At 51.7% G+C, this 20,327-nt stretch overlaps 1 protein-coding gene across 1 annotated transcript in view; it reads right to left on the bottom strand.

The window, feature by feature from the left end:
• Positions 1–2,622: 2,622 nt before the first annotated feature.
• The window catches only part of LOC137364081 (vitronectin-like), a 30,995-nt gene continuing 13,290 nt past the window's right edge, over positions 2,623–20,327 (bottom strand). The window contains exons 4-7 of the mRNA XM_068027528.1: positions 16,362–16,501; positions 7,377–7,533; positions 7,130–7,282; positions 2,623–2,870 (exon numbers count right to left, since the gene is read on the bottom strand). Coding sequence (XP_067883629.1) covers positions 2,623–2,870; positions 7,130–7,282; positions 7,377–7,533; positions 16,362–16,501 — 698 coding nt within the window. The remainder of the gene's footprint in view (positions 2,871–7,129; positions 7,283–7,376; positions 7,534–16,361; positions 16,502–20,327) is intronic.

The following is a 20,327-nucleotide window of genomic DNA, read 5'->3' as shown; positions in this document are numbered from 1 at the left end:
TGGGGTTTGGGGTGTGTTTTTCAGTGTTTTGGGGTTTGGGGTGTGATTTTCATTGTTTTGGGGTTTGGGGTGTGTTTTCCCAGTGTTTTGGGTTTGGGCGTGTTTTCCCAGTGTTTTGGGCTTTGGGCTTTGTTTCCCAGTGTTTAGGGTTTGGGCGTGTTTTCCCAGTATTTTGGGGGTTTGGGCCGTGTTTTCCAGTGTTTTGAGGTTTGGGCCATGTTTCCCAGTGTTTTGGGCTTTGGGCCATGTTTTCCCAGTGTTTTGGGCTTGGGCCGTGTTTTCCCAGTGTTTTGGGGTTTGGGGTTTGTTTTCCCAGTGTTTTGGGGTTTGGGGCCTGTTTTCCCAGTGTTTTGGCGTTTGGGCCGTGTTTTGCCAGTGTTTTGGCGTTTGGGCCGTGTTTTGCCAGTGTTTTGGGCTTTGGGCCGTGTTTTCCCAGTGTTTTGGGCTTTGGGCCGTATCTTCCCAGTGTTTTGGTGTTTGGGCCGTGTTTTCCCAGTGTTTTGGGCTTTGGACCATGGTTTCCCAGTGTTTTGGGGTTTGGGCATGTTTTCCCAGTGTTTTGGGCGTTGGGCCGTGTTTTCCCAGTGTTTTGGGCGTTGGGCCGTGTTTTCCCAGTGTTTTGGGGTTTGGGGTGTGTTTTTCAGTGTTTTGGGGTTTGGGGTGTGATTTTCATTGTTTTGGGGTTTGGGGTGTGTTTTCCCAGTGTTTTGGGCTTTGGGCCATGTTTTCCCAGTGTTTTGGGCTTTGGGCTGTGTTTTCCCAGTGTTTTGGGGTTTGGGGTGTGTTTTTCAGTGTTTTGGGGTTTGGGGTGTGTTTTCCCAGTGTTTTGGGGTTTGGGCGTGTTTTCCCAGTGTTTTGGGCTTTGTTTCCCCTGTGTTTTGGGCTTTGGGGTGTGTTTTCCCAGCGTTTTGGGATTTTGGGCCGTGTTTTCCCAGTGTTTAGGGGTTTGGGCATGTTTTCCCAGTGTTTTGGGCTTTGGGCCATGTTTTCCCAGTGTTTTGGGGTTTGGGCCATGTTTCCCAGTGTTTTGGGGTTTGGGGCGCGTTTTCCCTGTGTTTTGGGCTTTGGGCCATGTTTCCCAGTGTTTTGGGATTTGGGGTGTGTTTTTCAGTGTTTTGGGGTGTGTTTTTCAGTGTTTTGGGGTTTGGGGCGTGTTTTCCCAGTGTTTTGGGGTTTGGGCGTGTTTTCCCAGTGTTTTGGGCTTTGGGCCGTGTTTTCCCAGTGTTTTGGGGTTTGGGCGTGTTTTCCCAGTGTTTTGGGGTTTGGGGTGTGTTTTCCCAGTGTTTTGGGGTTTGGGGTGTGTTTTCCCAGTGTTTTGGGGTTTGGGGTGTGTTTTCCCAGTGTTTTGGGGTTTGGTCTGTGTTTTCCCAGTGTTTTGGGGTTTGGTCTGTGTTTTCCCAGTGTTTTGGGGTGTGTTTCCCAGTGTTTTGGGGTTTGGGCGTGTTTTCCCAGTGTTTTGGGGTTTGGGCCATGTTTCCCAGTGTTTTGGGGTTTGGGGCGCATTTTCCCTGTGTTTTGGGGTTTGGGCTGTGTTTTCCCAGTGTTTTGGGCTTTGGGCCGTGTTTTCCAAGCGTTTTGGGCTTTGGGCCGTGTTTTTCAGTGTTTTGGCGTTTGGGGTGTGTTTTTCAGTCTTTTGGGGTTTGGGGCGTGTTTTCCCAGTGTTTTGGGGTTTGGGGCCTGTTTTCCCACTGTTTTGGGGTTTCGGGCCTGTTTCCCCACTGTTTTGGGGTTTGGGGCCTGTTTCCCCAGTGTTTTGGGGTTTGGGGCCTGTTTCCCCAGTGTTTTGGGGTTTGGGGCCTGTTTCCCCAGTGTTTGAAGGTTTGGGGTGTGTTTTTCACTGTTTTGGGGTTTGGGGCCTGTTTCCCCAGTGTTTTGGGGTTTGGGATGTGTTTTTCAGTGTTTTGGGGTTTGGGGCCTGTTTCCCCAGTGTTTTGGGGTTTGGGGCGTGTTTTCCCATTTTTTTAGGGCTTTGGGGTGTGTTTTTCACTGTTTTGGGGTTTGGGGCCTGTTTCCCCAGTGTTTTGGGGTTTGGGGCATGTTTTACCAGTGTTTTGGTGTTTGGGGCATGTTTTCCCAGTGTTTTGGGGTTTGTGACTCCAGTCTGACACTGTTGCCTTCCCTCTGATGGAGCCTCGCTTGCCGCTGGGTTCTGAAGTCCCACCACCACATTCTCAGGGCAACTGGGGATGGGCAATAAATCCGGCCTTGCCAGCGACACCCTCATCCCCAGGCTAAATACCTCTTCAAAAAAAACCTCATTGAGCTCCAGGTCTCAGCCTCGATCCCCACCATCTGCGGGTAGTTAGGATACGACGAGTAGCCAGAACAGCTCTGGATTTGGGATGGGGTGGGGGAGGGGTGGTGGGTGAGATGAGGGAGGGGGACAAATACTAGCCAGGATTTACACACCTGACCCTTGATCCAGTGACCCCTGATGGAAAGTGCTGGATTCTGGGTCCAGTTGTGATGCCCCACTATAGCCAAATAGCTGACCAATGTCTGAGCTCACATTCCTGGGTACTGGAGAATGACTGCCCTGTACCCCCACCGCCAGCCTTTAGAAAAGGAGGTTGGGTCGGGGGTTGTTGGAGGGAGAATGTTTAAGACCAGAAATGGATTGCTTCACACATTACCTTTCACAAAGAAGTAGACACTCTGACTGGGGACCATTGTGTACAGGTCCATGTCCATGCTGGAGGAGTACTTCCTCCACTGTCCTCTCTTCCGATTCCTCCGCAGATGTTTCCCCTTTCTCTGCTTGTTTCCCCGGAAATTGCGGATCAGGAAGAGCTTCCCAATCATGGCCGAGTCCACACGGTCTGGGATCCCACGCCAGTTGCGGCTGATGGAGTGGGGTCCAGAGGTGCCAGCTGAAAGCAAGAGCATGGGGTGAGATTCAAATCGATCGACCAGGCAAGAGGGTGGGGAAGGGCCTGGAGGCCAAACATCTGGATGATAGATTGCAGCCGGAAACCCAAAAGTCCGAGAGTAACAAAGGTGGGGCAGGAGAAAGGCAACTAACACGCTCCCAGGAGGCAGGTTGGCAATTTAAATATTATAATGAGACTCCTTGGGCCAGATTTTATTTCTCTTGCAGGTTTAGCACTGGCCTGCTGAATTTCCCAGACCTCAGGAAACCCCAGCAGCTAAAGAGAGGTGCCTACTGCTTCATGGCAAAGCAAAGTGCTTTTCCAACACTGCTTGTGGGCGAAGAGGAGTGGAAATGCTTCTCCCAGCCCCGCCCCCAAGCTTACCTTCTTCTTTGCCCATCATTGGACCTACTCCCCCAATGCAAAGAATGCCCTCCCTCCCCGATCAGTGACCACCTCTCACCCCTGTGTTCAGACACACCCAAGATCATGATTTTGTGAAAGGGAAATTATGCTTAACCAATATATTGGAGTTCTTTGAGGGAGTTGCATGTGCTGTGGATAAAGGGGAACCGGTTGATGTACTGTACTTAGATTTCCAGAAGGCATTTGATAAGGTGCCACATCAAAGGTTATTGCAGAAAATAAAAGCTCATGGTGTAGGGGGTAACATATTAGCATAGATGGCCTCCTCCTAACAGGGAACAGAGAGTAGGCATAAATGGGTCATTTTCTGGTTGGCAAAATGCAACAAGTGGTGTGCCACAGGGATCTGTGCTGGGGCCTCAACTTTTTACCATTTATATAAATGACTTGATGAAGGGGCTGAAGGTATGGTTGCTAAATTTGCTGATAACACAAAGATAGGTAGGAAAGTATCTTGTGAAGAGGACATAAGGAAGCTACAAAGGGATATAGATAGGTTAAGTGAGTGGGCAAAGACTTGGCAAATAGAGCATAATGTGGGAAAATTGTCCACTTTGGCAGGAAGAATAAAAAAGAAGCATATTATCTAAATGGTGAGAGATTGCAGAGCTCTGAGATACAGAGGGATCTGGGTGTCCTAGTACATGAATCGCAAAAGGTTAGTATGCAGGTACAGCATGTAATTAAGAAAGCTAATAGAATGTTATCGTTTATCGTGAGGGGAATTGAATACAAAAGTAGGGAGGTTATGCTTCAGTTATACAGGGCATTGATGAGACCACATCTGGAGTACTGTGTACAGTACTGGTCTCCTTATTTAAGGAAGGATGTAAATGCGTTGCAGGCAGTACAGAGAATGTTTACTAGACTAGTACCTGGAATGGGTGGGTTGTCTTATGAGGAAAGATTGGACAGGTTAGGCTTGTATCCGCTGGAATTTAGAAGAGTAAGAGGCGAATTGATTGAAACATATAAGATCCTGAGGGGTCTTGACAGGGTGGATGTGGAAAGGATGTTTCCCCTTGTGGGAGAATCTAGAACTAGGGTCACTGTTTAAAAATAAGGGTTTGCCCATTTAAGACAGAGATGAGGAGAAACTTTTTCTCTCAGAGGGTCGAGAGTTTTTGGAATTCTCTTCCTCAAAAGGCAGTGGAAGCAGAATCTTTGAATATTTTTAAGGCAGAGGTAGATAGATTGTTGATAAGCAAGGGGGTGAAAGGTTATCGGGGGGTAGGTGGAAATGTGGAGTAATCAGTTCAGCCACGAACTTATTGAATGGTGGAGCAGGCTCGAGGGGCCGAGTGGCCTACTCCTGCTCCTAATTTGTATGTTCATATGACCATCACCCCATCGGGTCCACAACACCCCCTGACCAAGGATTGGCAAATACATCCCACAAACAAGGTTGGTTAACAAAATTGAAGCTCATGGAATATGAAGGTCAGTGTTCAATTGGACAAAAAATTGGCTTAAGGTCAGAAAACAGTTCGTCATAGTAAATGGCTATTTTTCAGACTGGAGGATGGTAGATAGTGGTGTTTCCCAAGGTCAGTGCTGGGACCACTGCTTTTTCTGCTATCGATAAATGACTTGGATCTTGGAATATAGAGTAGAATCTAAAAATTTGCCAATGATACCAAATTTGGAGGTGTGACAAACAGTGAGGATGATATGAACTGCCTGCAATAGGACATAGACAGGCTAGTGGAATGGGCAGAGAGGTGGCAGATGGAATTTAATACTGACAAGTGTGAGGCGATGCATTTTGTCAGAAGGAATAGGGAGAGGCAATATAGACTTAATGGCACAGTTGTAAAGAGTGTGCAGGGATAGAGGGACCTGGGGGCACATGTGCATCGATCTTTGAAAGTGGCAGGAAATATTTTATTTTATTTTATTTAGAGATACAGCACTGAAACAGGCCCTTCGGCCCACCGAGTCTGTGCCAACCAAGAACCACCCATTTATACTAACCCTACAGTAATCCCATATTCCCCAACACCTACCTACACTAGGGGCAATTTACAATGGCCAATTTACCTATCACCTACAAGTCTTTGGCGGTGGGAGGAAACTGGAGCACCCGGTGAAAACCCACACGGTCACAGTGAGAACTTGCAAACTCCGCACAGGCAGTACCCAGAATTGAACCCGGATCCCTGGAGCTGTGAGGCTGTGGTGCTAACCACTGCTCCCCTTTGAGAGTGGTTAGTAAAGCATATGGGATCTTGGGCTTCATAAATAGAGGCATTGAGTACAAAAGCAGAGAAGTTATGCTGAAGCTTTATAAAGCACTGGTTGGGTCCCAACTGGAGTATTGTGTCCAGTTCTGGTCACCACACTTTAGGAAGGATGTGAGGGTCCTTGAGAGGTTGCAGAGGAGATTTACTGGAATGGTTCCAGGGATGGAGGATTTCAGTTATAAGGTTAGGCTGGAAAAGTTGGGTTTGTTCTCCTTAGAATAAAGGAGATTTACTCAAAGTGTACAAGATTATGACAGGCTTAGATAAGTTAGACAAAGAAACCTGTTCCCATTAACTAATGGTGCAAGGACTAGGGGACACAGATTGAAAGTTTTGGGCAAAAGACATAGAGGGAATATGAGGAAGCACTTTTTTCACAGCAGGTGGTAATGACCTGGAACTCACTGCCCACAAGAGTGGTGGAAGTGGAGACGATCAATGACTTCAATAGACTTGCGGGGCTATGGGGATCGAACGGGGGAATGGGACTGACAGCATAGCTCCATCGAGAGCTAGCATGGACCTGATGGGATGAATGGCCCCATTTTGTGCCGTAACTGACTATGACAAATTCCAGACCTCCACCTTGCCCCACCCCCAACTCCAGGCTCCCACTAACCCACCTGCCGTCCTTACCCAGTCTAGCCTCGATGTGACTCCAGACCCACATCAACATGGTTGACTCTTAACTACCCTCTGAAAGTGGTCCAGTGAGACGCTATCGCTATTTTCTCAGGGCAGTAGGGGATGGGTATTAAATGCCAGCCTTGCCAGTGACGTCCTCATCCCAAGGTTGAAAAATAATCTGAAGGGAGATAATTCCCTTATCTCTAAGCGCAATCTTCTCTCTCACAAAACGTTTCTCAAAGTTATCAACATCATCGCAGTTCTCATTCTTCTAAACTTTCCTTTTCTGTCTTTGCCATGTTGTTCCACTTTCTTACATCTCACATGTTGATACAGGAACAAGCGGAGACCATTCAGCCCGTTGAGCCTGTTCCACTATTCAACTAGATCATGGCTGATCAACACTCCGCACTGTTTCCTGCTCTACAGGACTAATTTCGATGAGACAGGTGGGAAGTGTATTGGGAGGTACAGGTGACTTGTGGCCTATAGTTCCCAAAGCTCTCCATCACTGGGGGGTTTTCCGCACCTCCTGTCTGAGTCTGTTGTAGACTCATTGATAGAGATTGATCACTGTGATTGGTCAATAACTCCATTATGATTGGAACATTCGATACCCGATGGTAGAAGGTGGCGGCTGCGGTTTTCAGAATCTTATCATCCAGTTTTTCATCTGTTCTGAACTCACTCTTTCCCAGAAACCCAAAACTGTGGAACTCCGCCACATCCCTCAGTCTCTCCCCCTCCTTCCTGCTGCAACTGGTGGGAATCTAAAAGGCAGTTTCGGTGTTGAGAAAGTAATATTTTTGATTTGTCTCATCTCAAAGAAAGAGGAGAGGATGTAAAATCGGAGAGAGAAATAAAGAAGAGGCAGAGGAAGAGAGAAAGAGTGTGTGAGAAAGAGAGGGAGAAAGAGAAGGAGCATCGCTAATTCAACAAAAGAACTGAGTGTCCAATGATTACTTTGTGAGGAGACTCCAAATATACTGCTGAAGAAATCCTCCCAGCTGTCATCCAAGAACTGAGTATACCTTTCGAAGGGGACAGAGATGGACGTGCCAGCACAGTCCCACTGGCTCGGCTGGTGTTGGAAGACGTATTCCCAGTAGAGATTCCCTGCGGAGAAAACAGTCGCCCGGAAATTGAATTCAGTTCCGTCCCACATCAGATAAAAGTCAGGGTGTGAGACAGCAGGAATGATCCCTCTTACCTTTGAAGAAATAAACTCGTTCCTTTCCATTGATATTGGAGGCGGGCAGTGCTAGTGCTGCATCAATATTGGTCGGAATGCCAGGAAACCCAAGCTTGATCAATTGCGGGAAACCATTTTCCAGGATCCCGTTATTAAAGCGCCAGTAAGAATCATCCTGGGGGAGGAGCACAGAGAACACAGCGTTCCTCAAACTAGGAATCGTTCACTGGATTAAGACACTGACTCAGCATGGCACAGAGTGAGTCCTCTCAAACAAACAAGGCTTTTCATTCCTCATCATTGGGAGGCAGTATCATCGGAAAACTCCACAGTCAGGCAAAGATTCCTCTACACTGTCCCAATCAAACACTCCCAGGACAGGTACAGCATGTGGTTAGATACAGAGTAAAGCTCCCTCTACACTGTCCCCATCAAACACTCCCAGGAAAGGTACAGCATGTGGTTAGATACAGAGTAAAGCTCCCTCTACACTGTCCCATCAAACACTCCCAGGACAGGTACAGCACGGGGGTTAGATACAGAGTATAGCTCCCTCTACACTGTCCCCCATCAAACACTCCCCAGGACAGGTACAGCACAGGGGTTAGATACAGAGTAAAGCTCCCTCGACACTGTCCCATCAAACACTCCCAGGACAGGAACAGCACTGGGTTAGATACAGAGTAAAGCTCCCTCTACACTGTCCCCCATCAAACACTCCCCAGGACAGGTACAGTACGGGGGGTTAGATACAGAGTAAAGCTCCCTCTACACTGTCCCCCATCAAACACTCCCCAGGTCAGGTACACTACGGGGGGTTAGATACAGAGTATAGCTCCCTCTACACAAAATAAAATGGAGTTAGATACAGAGTAAAACTCCCTCTACACTGTCCCCATCAAACACTCCCAGGACAGGTACAGCATGGAGTTAGATACAGAGTAAAACTCCCTCTACACTGTCCCCATCAAACACTCCCAGGACAGGTACAGTTCAGGGTTAGATACAGAGTAAAACTCCCTCTACACTGTCCCCATCAAACACTCCCAGGACAGGTACAGCTCAGGGTTAGATACAGAGTAAAACTCCCTCTACACTGTCCCCATCAAACACTCCCAGGACAGGTACAGCACTGGGATTGGCTGGGCAATTTGGAGCACTTCCTGCCAGCAATCAGGGGGAGCAGCTGCACCTGTGCTGCAGCAACTGCAGAGTGGAGAGTGGAGAGACTGGGAAACACTCCCAGGACAGATACAGCACTGGGATTGGCTGCTCTCTGATTTGGGAGCCTGAGTGTTGAGAGCCTCAACGAGGTGCAGCTGAGAGTGCTGGTGAGAGGAGCTGCACTGAGCAAGGGAGAGCAGCTACCAACAAGCAGAGGAAAACTCCAACAACAGTCTCCATTAAAGAGAAGAAAGGGACATTTTTTTGGAAACAAGGCTTTGTCTGGAGGTGGGTGCTGAACACCAGTAATTTACTTTGGACTGTTGGGGGAGGAACAAGTGGCTGGAACAACAAGGGGTGGGGCTGCCAATTCAACAGGAATCTGTGCTGCAGCACAAGCACACAGGGAAGCTCCCTCCCCACCCCAATTGCCAAGCCTGGGTCAGCTGAAGCTGCCCAGCTAAACAGACGGAAGGGGATAGATAGTGCCTGGGCAGCTTCAGCTGACCCAGGTGAAGACGACTCCCCCAACCGGAAGACCAACTTCAAAGACTGTTTGTTTTAAGTGTACTGTGAGCACCACCTCCAGAAAGCAAGTCATCCCTTCCAGCCTGCCTTTGCCTCTCCTCTCTTACCTCAGCCTCTCCACTAACCTGTTGTTTGTTTGTTTGTCTTTTCAAATTTTTCTGTGAGTCGCTGTTATTTAGTGTGCTAGTCCACAATTTGGGGTGGGTTTAGCTCTTAGACCCATGGCAAGCCCTTCATCACCGGTGGCGGGGCCCTCTACTACCTACGCAGCTGCAGCTTCTGTGGCTGCCCACGTGGCCCCGTCACCCTTTAAATTATTGACATGCAGCCATGGGGTGAAGAGCTATCCCCACCCCAACATGTCTATTGAGGCCTGCGTTAAGGCAATGGCCGTGGTTGTCGGCCCCTCGGCCATTGTTGCGGCCTCAAAGATGTATGGGAAGGCTGTGTTCTTTTTGAAGACCGAGCGGGCGGTGTCCCTGGCCCTGAGTAAAGGGCTCACTGTGGGGGGGACCTTCCTGCCAGTGGACCCTCTGGGGGCCACTGCGCATCGGATAATGATGTCCAACGTCCCACCCTTCATTCCCAGTGAGCTCCTCCTCCCCCACCTGCACCATCTGGGGGAGGTGAGGTCGGGGATCACCCCAGTCCGGCTTGGTCTTCGGGAGCACAGCCTCCAACATGTCTACTCCTTCTGCCGCCAGTTATTTATGCAGCTGGCGCGGGAGGAGGACACGGAGGGCCAATTTAATGTGGAGTTCCAGGGGACGGCCTACCACGTCTTTTGGACCTCGGATGGGGCGCGGTGCCACGTCTGCAAGGGGGTGGGGCATGTTCGTAAGAACTGCCCCAACCTCCCGGCCGCCAGCTCCACCTCGGCAGCCCAGAGTGGTTCCACAGCACCTCCTCCCACTCCCCCCGCACATCCAACAGACACCGCTCAGTCGGTTCCGGAGGCTGTGGTTTTCACAGCCTCTGGCGGGGAGGGGAGCGTCCGTCCGAGCGGAAGGAAGACGCGGGGAAAAAAGAAACATCGTGAGGCGCGTCCCCTGGACACTTTGACTCAACCCGAGCCTGAGCTCAGCCCAAAGCCCATTCCCATGGAATCCACCTGTCCCAGGGCTGGGCTCAGGCCCAGGGTGACTAAAAAGGGAAAAAAGGGTGCGGAGGCGGAGGCCTCTGATGACATGGAGGTCTCTGAGTCTCCGCGCACAAGTGCGAAAAAGAGGAGAAGACACCCCTCCACAGAAATAACACAGGGCCCTGAGGTGCAGGGCCCATCTGTTGGAGGGGAGCTGCCTCCTGCTTCTGGTCCTCAGGTTCCCCCTACCGCCACACCAAGGCTGCAAAGTCCGGGCAGGTGCTCCCTATTCCTCAGGATGGAGGGGAGGGGATGGCCCCGGTACGTGAGGCCCCTCCTGAAGGAGTAAGTGGGGCCCTGCTTGTGGTGGGGGAGCCTGGGGAAACCGCCCATTCCGCCACTGCTACTGGGTCGGGTGTCCTGAATGAAGGGGAGGGCGAGGCCCCAGAGGGTCGGGCCTCCCAGCCGGAGTCCACCACCAACCAGGAGACACCCGACCCAGTTATAACTGAGAATGCTGCCCCATCTGCTGGGCCTGTGGGTGCTGGCGGAGCGGGAGATGGCCTCCTCTCGCCGCCTCCAGTCTCGGCTCCGGCTGGTTTCCCGGAGTCTGGAACTTCTGTCTCCCCTGGACCACTCATTGGCCTGGGGATGGAGGTGGAGGGGGGTCCTGAACCGCTGGTGCCTACAGGCTCCAGTTTCACAATAGAACCCAGAGAGGACTCCTCCGCCATCGATCCTGGGGGTGGGATCGTGACGGAGGCGGGACCAGCTGCCGCGGCCGGGACGTCCGCCCCACAGTGTGTGGTGGATGTGTCGGCCGCTGGCGGTGACGACCCGGAGGAGGATGGGGATTCGGTGCGGGGCACGGAGGATGATCTTGATTCCATCGCCAGTGAGGTGGTGGAGTCCCTCGTGCCTCCCACCGAATCTCCCCTCATCCCCACGGCGGAACTCCGGGATTTCCTCGCGGCTTGCAGAGGTTGCCGCAATAAAGTTCAGCTGGAAGTGCACTTCCACTCCCTCCTCACAGTGAGCTGTTGGTGACGGGTTTTAAGTACCTTTGACATGAAGATAACCATAGCCAGCCTCAACATCAACGGCAGCAGAGGGGCTCACCGCAGATTTCACAATCTCTCAGTCCTGAGGGAAGGGAGATACGCGGTGAGCTTTCTGCAGGAAACCCACACCGTTCCGGGAGACGAAGCCACCTGGCTCCTGGAGTGGCAGGGTGGGGTCTACATGAGTCACCTCACCCCTATTTCTCGTGGGGTGGCTATCTTGTTGGCCCCGACTTTTCAGCCGGAGATCTTGGGGGTCAAGGAGCTGGTGCCGGGCCGCTTGCTCCACCTCGCCGTTCGCCTGGGTAGCGTGCCGCTCCACTTTGTGAACGTGTACGCGCCCAGGCCCGGCGCGTTGCAAGCGCGCTTCTTTGAAGAAGTGTCCTCTCTCTTGAGCTCCATCGATAGCGGCGAGTGCATCATCCTCGGGGGGGATTTTAACTGCACCCTCGAGGTGGGGGATCGCTCCGGTCCCCAGCGCGGCCAAGCGTCGGTGGAGAAGTTGAGGGGACTGATCAGCTCCCTTAACTTGGTGGACGTCTGGCGGAATCTCCATCCCGACTCCAGCGCCTTCACGTGGAGGTCTGGAGGAGGGGGGTCGCGAATCGACTGCCTCTACATTTCGCAGGCGTACGTCTCCCGCGTTTCGGCGGCCTCCATGCGGCTGGTGCCGTGCTCGGACCACCGCCTGGTGTGGGCGGAGTTTACTCCGCTCCGCACGCGGGCGGGGTCCGCGTATTGGCACTTTAACAACCGGCTGCTGGAGGACGTGCGATTTCGGGACTCGTTCTGTCGATTCTGGGCCGACTGGAGAAGGAAGCAGGGGGGCTTCCCCTCCTTGAGGCTATGGTGGGATTTGGGCAAGACTCACATCCGCGTCTTCTGTCAGGAGTACGCGAAGGGGTCGACCAAGAGGCGGGAAGCCGAGATCGGGCGCCTTGAGAGGGAGGTGCTCGACTTGGAGTCCCGCCTCGGTCATGCCGTCGTGGACCCGGCTCTGTGGCAGGCGTACAAAGAGAAGAAGGGCGCGCTGAGGGACCTGCAGCTCATAGGGTCCCGAGGCGCGTACGTGAGGTCGCGGATCCAGATCCTGGAAGATTTGGACCGCGCCTCTCCCTTCTTCTACTCGCTGGAAAAATGGCGGGGGGTCCGTAAGCAGCTCGTCGAGCTGCTGGCCGACGACGGATCCTCCATCACGGATCCGGAGGGAATGGGCCTCCTGGTCCGGACTTATTACAGTGCGGTCTCTCCGGATCCGTCCATCGAGGATGCGCGCAGAGTTTTGTGGGAGGACCTGCCGCAGGTCAGCCCGGAGGGCGCCGAAGGATTGGAGGCTCCGCTCACGTTGGCGGAGCTGACTGGCGCCCTCCACCAGCTCTCGAGGGGCAAATCCCCAGGGCTGGATGGGTTGACCGTGGAGTTCCTCAGGGCGTTCTGGGACGTCCTGGGGGACGATTACGCGCGGGTCCTGGGGGAAAGCCTGGCGACCGGGGAGATACCCCTCTCGTGGCGCAGGGCGGTCATCGTCCTACTGCCGAAGAGGGGCGATCTCCGCCTGCTTAAAAACTGGCGTCCGGTCTCCCTCCTCAGCACGGATTATAAGATCTTTGCCCGGGCTATGTCTACCCGCCTGCGCTCCGTGCTGGCCCACATGATCCACCCCGACCAGTCCTACACTGTCCCGGGCCGGTCAATCCAGGACAACATCCACCTGGTCCGGGACCTGATCCATCTTTCCCAGAGGACTGGTCAGTCGGTCGCCTTTTTCTCCCTCGATCAGGAGAAGGCGTTCGACAGGGTGGATCACGATTACCTTTTCGAGACTCTGCGCGCTTTCGGACTCGGGCCGCATTTTGTGGCCCGGGTCCGACTTTTATATGCCGCCGCAGAGTGTCTAGTCCACGGCTGTTGGCTGTTTAAAAAATGTATATAAAGGGGGCCTGAGGAATTAAGGCCCCCTCGACATAAAATATATAAAAGGGGCCTGGGGTATCAAGGCCACCTATGGAAAAAAAAAACAGGGTTAGATACAGAGTAAAGCTCCTTGTCATCGCCTCCTTGTTTCTAACACCTTCCCCACGACAGACGTCAAGCTAACTGGCCTCTAGTTATCTGTTTTCTGCACCCCCCCACCCCCCCCCCCCCACACCCCCACACCCTGTTCTTGAATAGAGGGGTTATATTTGCTACTTTCCAGTCTGATGGAACCTTTCCAGAGTCTAGCAAATTTTGAAAATTTAACACCAACGCATCTACCACCTCATTCGCCACCTTTTTTTAGACCCGAGGATGAAGTCTGTCAGGACCCAGGGATTTGTCAGCCCACAGCTTCATCAGTTTGCTCAGTCCCGCTTCCCTGGTGATTGTAATTTCACCAACTTCCTCTCTTCCTTCCACCTCCTGATTGACAAATATTACTGGAATGTTTTTTGTATCCTCTATAGTGAAGACAGAATCACAATATTTGTTCATTGCATCCACCATTTCCTGATTATCTACTATTAACTCCCTATTCTCACTCTGTAGAGGACCAGCACTCACTACTTTATAATAAAAGCAAAATACTGCGGATGCTGGAAATCTGAAACAAAAACAAGAAATGCTGGAATCACTCAGCAGGTCTGGCAGCATCTGTGGAAAGAGAAGCAGAGTTAACGTTTCGGGTCAGTGACCCTTCTTCGGAACTGGCAAATATTAGAAAAGTCACAGATTATAAACAAGTGAGGTGGGGGTTGGGCAAGAGATAACAAAGGAGAAGGTGCAGATTGGACCAGGCTACATAGCTGACCAAAAGGTCACGGAGCAAAGGCAAACAATATGTTAATGGTGTGTTGAAAGACAAAGCATTAGTACAGATTAGGTGTGAATACACTGAATATTGAACAGCAGCAAGTGCAAACCTGAAGAAAAACAACCTGAAAAAAACAGTGGGTAAGCAAACTGAACAAACTAAGATGAAATGAAATAAATGCAAAAAAAGATTGTAAAAAATGTAAAAAGGAATGCAAAAAAAAGGAAGAAAAAATAACTAAAAATGACTAAAAATGAAAGTAAAGTGGGGGGCTGTCATGCTCTGAAATTATTGAACTCCATGTTCAGTCGGCAGGTCACTACTTTATTCCTTTTGTCAGGCAAACCCCACCTGCCAAGAGTGAGGCACACATTATTTTGACACATGAACATTAAAACTTAAAATTGCACGCCCTGGACCGGAAAGACATTTCCATGGTGACAGACAATATTGAAACAATGGGGATCCAGCAGTTGCTTCCCCAATACACAGAAGTGGTCAGACCAGTTTTAGTCACATGGCTAACTGGCTGTTGCAGGGAAATTTGAACCTCCAACTAAGGATATGAAGAGACTGTTCCATATAAGGAACTAGTCACATGACTGACCTGCAGGGCTACCTGGCAGTTTTTTTAAAATTTGAACGCCCATCAAAGGGATTTCAACTGAGGCAAATGGAGTGTGCTCATGGAGTGAACACCTTTCCTGAAACTGAGGAAATAATTACAGCCTCTCCTGTCTGCCTGCCTTCATCTCTTCCCACGGAACTGAATCTTGCAAAAACACGTGAAACTCAAAGAGAGAAGGGTTTCCCCCGTGAACAAAGTTTTAAGAAGATTACTGGGCCCCAACAAACAGCAAGACCATATCTTCAATCAAGGACTACAGCAAGCTCAAAAAACAGTAACAAGATATTGCCTCAAACTGTTCTACTTATCTTTTCTTCTGTTCTTTTCTGTTCCTATCTGCATGTTTATATTGCGTGGGCAATGCTAGTGTGAGTGTGTCATATATCCGTAAACATGACCTGTATTAGAGTTTAAGTTTAAGGTTTAATAAATTTCCTCTTTCTGCTTTAAACCAAAGAAAGTCTGTTTGTGCTCCATTGTTTGCCTGATAATTGGAAACTGTGAATAAGGAATCACAAAAGGGGGAGCTCAAAACACAGTGTGTGTAAAAATAAAACCGTGTTACAATAAGACCAGGTAAAGATAGGAAAAGACCCCTAGACATTGCTCACCTGGTCATAACACTTTTTAAATACCTGTAGAAACTCTTGCTATCCATTTTTACATTTCTAGCTAGCTTCCTCTCAATATCTAATTTCTTTCTCCTGATTAACCTTTTAGTCATTCTCTGCCGTTCTTTATATTCTGACCAATCATCTGAACTACCACTCATCTTTGTGCAATTATATGCGTTTTCCTTAAGTTTGATGCTTTCCTTAACGACTTCAGTTATCCATGGATGGTGGGTCCTCCCCTTAGAATTTTTCTTCATAGTAGGAATATACTTACTCTGAGTATTCTGAAATATCCCCTTAAATGTCTGCCACTGCTTCTCTATTGATCTATCTCTTCGCCTTATAATCCAGTTCACTTTGGCTAACTCAGCTTTCATGCCCACATAGTTGCCCTTATTTAAGTTTAAAATACTATCTTAGACCCACTCTTCTCTATTTCAAACTGGATGTAAAATTCAATCATATTGTGATCGCTGCTACCTAGAGGTGCCTTTACTCTGAGGTCATTAATTAATCCTGTCACATTACACAATACCAAGTCTAATATAACTTGCTCTCTAGTTGGTTCCAGAACATACTGCTCTAAGAAACTATCTCAAAAGCATTTTATGAACTCCTCATCCAGGCTACTATTGCCAATCTGATTTTTCCAGTTTATATGTAGATTAAAGTCATTCATGCTTACTGCCATCCCTTTATCACAAACACCAATATTTCTTCTTGTATACACTTTGTCCTATACTGTGATTACTGTTAGGGGGCCTGTAGACCATTCCCACGAGTGACTTCTTTCCCTACTATTCCTCATCTCCACCCTCTTGCGCTCCCTGATTTTAATCGCTCCACCATTGGCGACCAGGCCTTCGGCTGCCTGGGCCCCAAGCTCTGGAATTCCCTCCCGAAACCTTTCCATCTCTCTCTTCCTTTAAGACACTCCTTAAACCCAACCTCTTTGACCAAGTTTTCTTTGCCTGCCCCTAATATCCCCTTAAGTGGCTCGGTGTCAAGTTTTGTTTGTTAACATTCCTGTGATACACCTTGGGATGTTTTACTTGCTACATAAAGTTGTGTTGTGTTGAACAAAGATATAAACAAGAATAATACAGGACAAGATGCAAGACCCTTAATCATCAAACCTTGAAGATGTAGGTTTTCCCCTCACAGTTTATCCGGGTGAAGGCAGAATCGACAGGGCCATGTATTCCCCACACATCACGGATCAGCTTCGGATATCCTGGAACAATACTGACCTTATCCAGTTCATAAAAGTATTCTCCTGAAGAGAGGGGAATAAAATGACAGCACAGGGCTAGATACAGAGTAAATAACTCGCTACAAAAAAAAGAGATAGATACAGAGTAAAGCTCCCTCTATAATGTCCCCATCAAACACTCCCAGGACAGGTACAGCACTGGGATTGGCTGCTCTCTGATTTGGGAGCCTGAGTGTTGAGAGCCTCAACGAGGTGCAGCTGAGAGTGCTGGTGGCAGTTGGAGGTTGCAGAGGTGGAGAGAGGAGCTGCCAACAAGCAGAGGAAAACTCCAACAACAGTCTCCATTAAAGAGAAGAAAGGGATATTTTTTGGAAACAAGGCTTTGTCTGGAGGTGGGTGCTGAACACCAGTAATTTACTTTGGACTGTTGGGGGAGGAACAAGTGGCTGGAACAACAAGGGGTGGGGCTGCAAATTCAGCAGGAATCTGTGCTGCTGCAAAAGCACACAGGGAAGCTCCCTCCCCACCCCAATTGCCAAGCCTGGGTCAGCTGAAGCTGCCCAGCTAAACAGACGGAAGGGGATAGATAGTGCCTGGGCAGCTTCAGCTGACCCAGGTGAAGACGACTCCCCCAACCAGAAGACCGGAAGACCAACTTCAAAGACTGTTTGTTTTAAGTGTACTGTGAGCACCACCTCCAGAAAGCAAGTCATCCCTTCCAGCCTGCCTTTGCCACTCCTCTCTTACCTCAGCCTCTCCACTAACCTGTTGTTTGTTTGTTTGTCTTTTCAAATTTTTCTGTGAGTCGCTGTTATTTAGTGTGCAAGTCCACAATTTGGGGTGGGTTTAGCTCTTAGACCCATGGCAAGCCCTTCATCACCGGTGGTGGGGCCCTCTACTACCTACGCAGCTGCAGCTTCTGTGGCTGCCCACGTGGCCCCGTCACCCTTTAAATTATTGACATGCAGCCATGGGGTGAAGAGCTATCCCCACCCCAACATGTCTATTGAGGCCTGCGTTAAGGCAATGGCCGTGGTTGTCGGCCCCTCGGCCATTGTTGCGGCCTCAAAGATGTATGGGAAGGCTGTGTTCTTTTTGAAGACCGAGCGGGCGGTGTCCCTGGCCCTGAGTAAAGGGCTCACTGTGGGAGGGACCTTCCTGCCAGTGGACCCTCTGGGGGCCACTGCGCATCGGATAATGTTGTCCAACGTCCCACCCTTCATTCCCAGTGAGCTCCTCCTCCCCCACCTGCACCATCTGGGGGAGGTGAGGTCGGGGATCACCCCAGTCCGGCTTGGTCTTCGGGAGCACAGCCTCCAACATGTCTACTCCTTCCGCCGCCAGTTATTTATGCAGCTGGCGCGGGAGGAGGACACGGAGGGCCAATTTAATGTGGAGTTCCAGGGGACGGCCTACCGCGTCTTTTGGACCTCGGACGGGGCGCGGTGCCACGTCTGCAAGGGGGTGGGGCATGTTCGGAAGAACTGCCCCAACCTCCCGGCCGCCAGCTCCACCTCGGCGGCCCAGAGTGGTTCCACAGCACCTCCTCCCACTCCCCCCGCACATCCAACAGACACCGCTCAGTCGGTTCCGGAGGCTGTGGTTTTCACAGCCTCTGGCGGGGAGGGGAGCGTCCGTCCGAGCGGAAGGAAGACGCGGGGAAAAAAGAAACATCGTGAGGCGCGTCCCTTGGACACTTTGACTCAACCCGAGCCTGAGCTCAGCCCAAAGCCCATTCCCATGGAATCCACCTGTCCCAGGGCTGGGCTCAGGCCCAGGGTGACTAAAAAGGGAAAAAAGGGTGCGGAGGCGGAGGCCTCTGATGACATGGAGGTCTCTGAGTCTCTGCGCCCAAGTGCGAAAAAGAGGAGAAGGCACCCCTCCACAGAAATAACACAGGGCCCTGAGGTGCAGGGCCCATCTGTTGGAGGGGAGCTGCCTCCTGTTTCTGGTCCTCAGGTTCCCCCTACCGCCACCACCAAGGCTGCAAAGTCCAGGCAGGTGCTCCCTATTCCTCAGGATGGAGGGGAGGGGATGGCCCCGGTACGTGAGGCCCCTCCTGAAGGAGTAAGTGGGGCCCTGCCTGTGGGTGCTGGCGGAACGGGAGATGGCCACCTCTCGCCGCCTCCAGTCTCGGCTCCGGCTGGTTTCCCGGAGTCCGGAACTTCTGTCTCCCCTGGACCACTCATTGGCCTGGGGATGGAGGTGGAGGGGGGTCCTGAACCGTTGGTGCCCACAGGCTCCAGTTTCACAATAGAACCCAGAGAGGACTCCTCCGCCATCGATCCTGGGGGTGGGATCGTGACGGAGGCGGGACCAGCTGGCGCGGCCGGGACGTCCGCCCCACAGTGTGTGGTGGATGTGTCGGCCGCTGGCGGTGATGACCCAGAGGAGGATGGGGATTCGGTGCGGGGTACGGAGGATGATCTTGATTCCATCACCAGTGAGGTGGTGGAGTCCCTCGTGCCTCCCACCGAATCTCCTCTCATCACCACGGCGGAACTCCGGGATTTTGTCGCGGCTTGTAGAGGTTGCCGCAATAAAGTTCTGCAGGCCCTCGGCCGTTGGTCAAATCTGGCGCTGATCATCCAGTCCGTCCGTGCCGCCCTTAAGATAGCGGGCAAGCGCGCGGACGTGAAACTGGTTGAGAGGCGCCGTTTTAATGTGTTCCTCAATGGGTTGCTGGGGGAGTGGAGGGCCAGGTGCACTTCCACTCCCTCCTCACAGTGAGCTGTTGGTGACGGGTTTTAAGTACCTTTGACATGAAGATAACCATAGCCAGCCTCAACATCAACGGCAGCAGAGGGGCTCACCGCAGATTTCACAATCTCTCAGTCCTTAGGGAAGGGAGATACGCGGTGAGCTTTCTGCAGGAAACCCACACCGTTCCGGGAGATGAAGCCACCTGGCTCCTGGAGTGGCAGGGTGGGGTCTACATGAGTCACCTCACCCCTATTTCTAGTGGGGTGGCTATCTTGTTGGCCCCGACTTTTCAGCCGGAGATCTTGAGGGTCAAGGAGCTAGTGCCGGGCCGCTTGCTCCACCTCGCCGTTCGCCTGGGTAGCGTGCCGCTCCACTTTGTGAACGTATACGCGCCCAGGCCCGGCGCGTTGCAAGCGCGCTTCTTTGAAGAAGTGTCCGCTCTCTTGAGCTCCATCGATAGCGGCGAGTGCATCATCCTCGGGGGGGATTTTAACTGCACCCTCGAGGTGGGGGATCGCTCCGGTCCCCAGCGCGGCCAAGCGTCGGTGGAGAAGTTGAGGGGTCTGATCAGCTCCCTTAACTTGGTGGACGTCTGGCGGAATCTCCATCCCGACTCCAGCGCCTTCACGTGGAGGTCTGGAGGAGGGGGGTCGCGAATCGACCGCCTCTACATTTCGCAGGCGTACGTCTCCCGCGTTTCGGCGGCCTCCATGCGGCTGGTGCCGTGCTCGGACCACCACCTGGTGTGGGCGGAGTTCACTCCGCTCCGCACGCGGGCGGGGTCCGCGTACTGGCACTTTAACAACCGGCTGCTGGAGGACGTACGATTTCGGGACTCGTTCTGTCGATTCTGGGCCGACTGGAGAAGGAAGCAGGGGGGCTTCCCCTCCTTGAGGCTATGGTGGGATGTGGGCAAGACTCACATCCGCGTCTTCTGTCAGGAGTACGCGAAGGGGTCGACCAAGAGGCGGGAAGCCGAGATCGGGCGCCTTGAGAGGGAGGTGCTCGACTTGGAGTCCCGCCTCGGTCATGCCGTCGTGGACCCGGCTCTGTGGCAGGCGTACAAAGAGAAGAAGGGCGCGCTGAGGGACCTGCAGCTCATAGGGTCCCGAGGCGCGTACGTGAGGTCGCGGATCCAGATCCTGGAAGATTTGGACCGCGCCTCACCCTTCTTCTACTCGCTGGA

The sequence above is a fragment of the Heterodontus francisci genome, unplaced genomic scaffold (assembly GCF_036365525.1).
Source record: "Heterodontus francisci isolate sHetFra1 unplaced genomic scaffold, sHetFra1.hap1 HAP1_SCAFFOLD_1875, whole genome shotgun sequence".
Taxonomy (NCBI): Eukaryota; Metazoa; Chordata; class Chondrichthyes; order Heterodontiformes; family Heterodontidae; genus Heterodontus; species Heterodontus francisci.
This window is presented reverse-complemented; position numbering and strand designations above follow the sequence as displayed.